Source organism: Schistocerca serialis, chromosome 5 (assembly GCF_023864345.2).
Source record: "Schistocerca serialis cubense isolate TAMUIC-IGC-003099 chromosome 5, iqSchSeri2.2, whole genome shotgun sequence".
NCBI lineage: Eukaryota > Metazoa > Arthropoda > Insecta > Orthoptera > Acrididae > Schistocerca > Schistocerca serialis.
The window spans coordinates 353,777,454-353,783,856 of NC_064642.1; the positions used below are offsets into that span (position 1 = coordinate 353,777,454).

Here is a 6,403-nt window from a genome sequence, read left to right on the forward strand (position 1 = left end):
AGATTTTGTGTAATGATATAACTGTATCAACTGCTTGTTAAATTTAAAAGAAAGCTAAGATGAAATAAAGTTTGGGGACCAAGGAATGTTATGTTATGATTTAAATTGCAGGAGAAGGGGGAGAAAGAAACAGGAAGAGAAGAGATTATTGATACCATCGGCATCAGGACTTTGTGCGGCATCAGCGGCGACGAGTGAAAATGTGTGCGGGACTGGGATTCGACCCGCAACCTCCTACTTAGTAGGCAGTTGCGCTAACCAATGCGCCACCTCTGTTATTATTATTATTATTATTACAGGAAAGAGCAGACACAGTTAGTTCTAGGCTGGGTGGAGACAAGGACAGGGGTAAAAACCCGAGGCATGCCCACAATGCCTCTCTCCCTCCTGTCACTGTTTTGGTCCCTCATGTGGAGATGGTACTAGCTTTGTTTCTTCATGTTTTTTATTTTATTATTTTTTATATTTTTTAATTCTTTGTAGATTTTTGTTTTTATTTTTTACGAGAAGGAAACTTGAAAGACAGAAATTCCGTAATTCCGAGGCTCAAAGATAAGAAAATTTTTCTCTTGGAAGAACACAATGAGAGAAGGTTCGAAAACGAGAAAAAATAACTAAATATATTCGATTCCTTGACGAAAAAGAAATAAAGCTATCCAGTTCCTTGACGACTGAAGACAAGGTGCAACATTCCGCAAATAAAGAACGATGACTTGGAAGCCTCTGTCGCGTCCAATGAGCATTCGCGATATATTCGTGAAAAGCGCGGGGTTCGGGATCGTTTTGACACCCGACTACGTAGTGGACGTAGTGTCCAAGGAGACACGATTTAGTCCTCGTCCGAGGGAAGACAGAAATGTCCGGACCCAGAGTAAGTACAACCGAGAAAGCAGCTTCAGTTGGTCGGCGAATCCAGTGTCAGTGCTCTCGTCCGCAAGAGACAAGCCTGTGTGGTCTCAGGTCTCGCAAAGACCATTCGAAACAGGCCCTTAACGTATGCATTTTAGAGCCCATGTTTACTAGACTTTTTTGCTCCGAATGATCGTTGCAGTCATATCCCTGAATACTGATCAATCCTCCTTTGACATTCTGAACAAGTTCCAAGTTTTGATATGATTATTGCAGTAGCGATAGCCTTGGAGCAGCCAGCCATGACGTAACTCTTCCATCTGGTGCGCAGGATGTGTGAGACAGGCTAAAAGTTTCAGACTTCAAGAATAATATATCTGATTGTAAATGAACCTATACCATGATGAGGCGACTGGGAGAAGAGAAAGACTAAGGTGAAACTATACTGTTTTCCAGGATATCAACGGCGTGGCCATTTCAGCAGGGGAGGGGGATGATTGTATTCCCCAGTGAGAAAGAGAAGATCTGGTGGTAATGTGCTTCAGTGATAAAATGTGGGCTCCCAGAAAACTTATTACAATATAAAATTCACGTATGTGCCGAAATTTAGAGTTGATCCGGCCAACACCGGCAGTGGGAGTCGGACTGGCCGGTCAGAGACACGTAAACAAGCGAGATGTAATGGTGAAACGTCCCCTTTCAACAATTCTACAAGACTGTGCTTAACCTGACACACAATATTTTTAGCGCAACGCAATCTGACTTTCAAAATTCCCTACTAAAGAATGGCCCTGACAAACATTAAACTATACCTTTCACAAATCACTTACCTCACAAAAATCTTCGCTGCTCAAGCTACTGCAGTACAGCGAGCGCCACTACTGCCAGCTAAATAGAAGATTCAAACTACTGAAGGCACTAACTACTGATAGGGATAGTTAGCAAATGAAAGATATTAATAGAGAGCAAACAATGTATTTACCTTAATATCATCACAAGTCATAATATATATATCAGTTCATGACAAATTAGAAACCTCCGCCATCTCTCTCCCCACATCCACCACTGCTCTGTCTCCGACGAGTAAAGTATCTCTCACGCAGCCGCAACAGAGTTCCGAACAGCTGCATCATCATCAGCAGCAGCAACCTGTTGCTGCACCTGCGTGGGAACTGTACTATCAACAGGATGAAGATGGCGACACGCAACTTCATATTGCAATTATACAAGGCTTTATTGAAGTTGTGTACGCTCTCATCCAAATGGCACCTCACCCATGCTTCCTAGATATTGTAAACTACGAATGTCAGTCGGCACTGCACCTGGCAGTGCTTACGAGACAGCCAAGGATAGTCCGGAGGCTTGTGGTCGCGGGTGCGACGGTGGATATTCGTGATCGTTCGGGAAACACTGCTCTGCATTTAGCGTGCCTCAATGGCGACATTGACTGTGTTCGCGCTCTTACTGAGCCTGTGACTGTGGCGGAAGAAACGATGGCAGGCCTCAGGTATCGCACGTACCAGCACCATGTTCCGCAGGACCTAGAGGAGAGAAACTACGACGGTCAGATGTGTATACACATGGCAGCACTGAGTGGCAATGTGGAAGTCATAAAGCATCTGGTTGTCTGGTGTGGTGCAGACATCAATGCCAAAGACGGGAAGAGTGGTCGCACAGCACTACACCTGTGCATCGAGCTGGGCCTGGCGCATGTGGCGCGTTTCCTGGTGGAGGAACTGGCAACCGGTCTGCAGCTGGAGGCAGCTACGTATGCCGGCTACACCGCTTACCAACTGGCAGCTGCCGTAGACTCGGCGCTCGCGAGGCAGCTGAGAGAGCACGGCGCGCAGCCCAGGCCGCTACCGGATGACGAACAGAGTGACGAAGAAGATAGTGAAGACAGTGACGCTGAGGTGAGCAGACGCGCTGGAGCTGCCGCCTGATCTGGCACGGGAACTGTGCCCTTTCCTTTGCTCTGTCTCGGGTCCCTCTGTGCACAGTCGTGAGGCTCCCGTGCAAAGTTTGAAGGGTTTTAGTGTCCCTTCAGGGTTTATGGGTAGGCTGATGTAGTGAGACTGTCACGTGTGGACAGAAATAACTCATTACATCGGTAGCACTTACAGATCTCCCAAGAGTTGTCTTTCTTGCTTTTGGTCAGAAGTATTTTGGCGTGTATCTAAGTCTCAGACATGGCTTAAAATACTGAGACGTCCCATGTTCCTTAAACAAATGTTGCTGGAACAAAGGAGATGCTGAAACTACTACAAATTATGCATTTGTGGTGAATGTTACAGTAGCTACTCCTGCTTGCATCCTTTCATGTTGTACCTGATGATGAAAGAGTACAAATTTGATTAACACCACAGGTACAAGCAATATAATGAAAGAGTTTGAAAGACAGGGCTCTTGAGTTGTCATCTGTGATAGCAATTACTGCTGCACATCCTGAGAATGTTACCATTCTCATATTTATTTACCATATATTATGGTGTGTAATATATATGCATGAAGGTCGAAGTAATCTGTGCTCACGTTTTGGCTCAGTATTTCTTGTGCAAATCTGCCATTCCTATTTATTTGACTGTCCTGTATGTAGTGTGTTTGTTCAGTGTAAATGGGTCCTTTGTCCGTTAGTGCTGCTTTTAGGCTGTTAGGAGGAGGAGGGGGTGTTTTGAGATCTGAGGAACTGATTGTGTTCTTTTTTTTTCTGACCAGCAGATGTACCAGGTTGGGCGCGACATTGGTTTTAGCAGTCTAAGAATGAACGGGCAGCCCGTCGACATCACTGCCTAGAGAGGCACGAAAAGACTGCGGGCTACATGTGGCTTAGTGAGCCACCAGCTCGGTTGTGACTGAGGAGGTACGCAACTGGGGAAGATGACTCCTGTGCCATACTCAAATTGTCTTGTGGTGGATGGACTGGTTCAGTGTTTTGGCAGCCATTCTCTGGTAATCACTATTTGAGAATAACTATGTACTTTGGGATCAGAGGACTACAGAGATTGTATAAATTATTGGTGCAATAAAGTGGAAAGAAAAGTGGAAAAGATGGTCGGATTGTTACCTATGTCATTCTAGTTTGTTCTAGAATGCTTATCCGGATCCTGGCAGGGTCGCCATATGAAACGTCCCCTTTCAACAATTCTACAAGACTGTGCTTAACCTGACACACAATATTTTTAGCGCAACGCAATCTGACTTTCAAAATTCCCTACTAAAGAATGGCCCTGACAAACATTAAACTATACCTTTCACAAATCACTTACCTCACAAAAATCTTCGCTGCTCAAGCTACTGCAGTACAGCGAGCGCCACTACTGCCAGCTAAATAGAAGATTCAAACTACTGAAGGCACTAACTACTGATAGGGATAGTTAGCAAATGAAAGATATTAATAGAGAGCAAACAATGTATTTACCTTAATATCATCACAAGTCATAATATATATATATCAGTTCATGACAAATTAGAAACCTCCGCCATCTCTCTCCCCACATCCACCACTGCTGGCGGCTCACCTCCAACTGTGCAACGCTACGCGCTGTTAACAGCCCAGCTGCCGCTGCCCAACACTACAATGGCAGACAACAATGCAAACTAGCCACAGACTGCACACAACACAGCCAGGTGGCGTTACCAATAAAAAACCTAAACAGCCTACTTACATAGAGAAAACATAAACAGCCTACTTACATAGAGAAAACATAAACAGCCTACTTACAATGGAATAAGTAGCTCGAGCACTTCTTAAAACGCTACGCCGTATAAAAGATGCTGAAACCTTTACTTTGATATTAGAAAATCCCAATTCTCCAAGGTGATGGGGCCTCGCAAATACTTCACGCCGAAGTCGAAAAATTTGACTTCTACAAAGGAAGCGACCGGACAATCGCATCAAGTTGCGCACCATCATCGCGAGGGGCGGGAATGTTTGTACAGCATAGCACACTTTGCTGAAAATGTGCGAATCTAAGATCCGCACTCTGTGAAGAACACTGAGGGAACGGCGTTCGAGTTCACGAATTGCCCCTTGAAGTCGATTCGCTACCTCCCGCAAATTGAGTGCAGCTATTTTCATCGGGCAGTTATCCACCGTAATCCTCGACGATTTGTAGGGAGCAACCACAGTCGGTCATGGAATGACAACAGTTGAAAACCCTTCAGCGGTAAAGGGGTACATTTCCGTTCATTAATGCGAGCCGCACAGAGAGAACAAAAGGAATTCAATATGTTCTTGAGCAAGGATATATCATAATTACGACGTGTCAATACCATATCATCATCCGCTGACCCTCGTATCGAGAAGTTTCCTTGTTGTCTCACAGCCACATAATTGACCGTCAATGCGGCGAAGCAGAGGATCTAAGGAAAAGACAAAAAGCGACTCGCAAAGGGGGCTCCCCGGATGTAGGCCCTGTCGGACGGTGATCTGTGGAATAAGTTACCCGTTCACTACGACAGATGCATGAATACCAGTAAAGAGATTGGATAATACCCGACACGCAGGATCATGGAGGCCTGTAGTCTTGAGCACATGCATCAAGAAACCGTGACTGACTCAGTCAAATGCCTCATGAAAACGAATAAAAAGCAAGGCTCGAGAAATAGAAATCGCTGCAGCCACCGAGACAACGTCCCGGCATTCAACTACTGAACTCAGAATCGTTCTCCCAGACACACAGCTTTGGTGAAAAAGCCAGAATTTCCTCTAGAAGTACCGAAAAACGGCTATTAATTGCCCGGGCGACAGTTTCGTAATCGAAATTAAGTAGTACGATTCGACGGAATTTAGCAATGTCTGGGCGACCGGTTGTCTTCGGAATTAGAACAATTTTACCAACCTTGGTCAGGAATCGAACCCCCCCCCCCCCCCCCCGGATCACCTCGTCTACCAGTGACGTAAATGTGTCACCTATAAGAAGACAAAAATGTACATAAAATTCCTTAGGAATACCGTCTGGTCCCAGCGATTTTTGGGATGGTGAATCAACAATAAGGCTATGTATATCATCCCGAGTATAGTCACTTAGAAATTCAAAATTTAAAGCGGAAGTAAGTACGCAATCCAGGAGACGAGTAAATGCATTATGGACAATCGTATCAGTGTAGGAACATCATAAAGGTCGGTAAAGTAATTATAGTTCGCTCTGGAAATGTCACGTTGGGATGTCAGTACGAGACCATCGGTGTGATGAAGGGACGTGGTACATGCTCTTTTTCGGCGCGTCTGCGACCGGATAAGGTGACATACGGAGGTCAGTTCATCATGTAAGAAGGAGCGGGATTTTAATCGCACCCTGAGTCCTTTAATTTGTTGTCTCTTTAACAGAAGAAGCTTCGCCTTAACAAGGCTCACATGCGTAGCCCGTAAGCGAGCGTATCTGGCCCCGTCATTAAGTTGTCACAAGACGGAATAACAAAGTTCCTGGGTCCGATGGAGATCCCACGTATCTTTGCGACGTAACGCATTAACACTTTCCGGAGAAAACGTTTCGCATGTCCTGATCACCATTCCATAAGAAAAGGATAACTGTCCTGCGAACGCAGACTACGA

The 6,403-nt window shown here is 45.2% G+C and overlaps 1 protein-coding gene across 1 annotated transcript; it reads left to right on the forward strand.

The window, feature by feature from the left end:
* The first annotated feature begins 1,923 nt into the window (after nucleotides 1-1,923).
* Nucleotides 1,924-3,883, forward strand: LOC126480881 (NF-kappa-B inhibitor cactus-like). Its single transcript, XM_050104272.1, has 2 exons — nucleotides 1,924-2,762; nucleotides 3,565-3,883. Exons 1-2 carry the CDS (start codon nucleotides 2,112-2,114, stop codon nucleotides 3,640-3,642), a joined length of 729 nt encoding a protein of 242 aa, XP_049960229.1. The 5' UTR covers nucleotides 1,924-2,111; the 3' UTR covers nucleotides 3,643-3,883.
* Nucleotides 3,884-6,403: the final 2,520 nt, after the last annotated feature.

Coding starts and splice junctions, on each gene's coding strand:
- LOC126480881 (XM_050104272.1), top strand. CDS start 2,112: ATGGCACCTCACCCATGCTTCCTAGATATTGTAAACTACGAATGTCAG. Junction 2,763..3,564: donor GTGAAGACAGTGACGCTGAG/GTGAGCAGACGC, acceptor TTTTCTGACCAG/CAGATGTACCAGGTTGGGCG.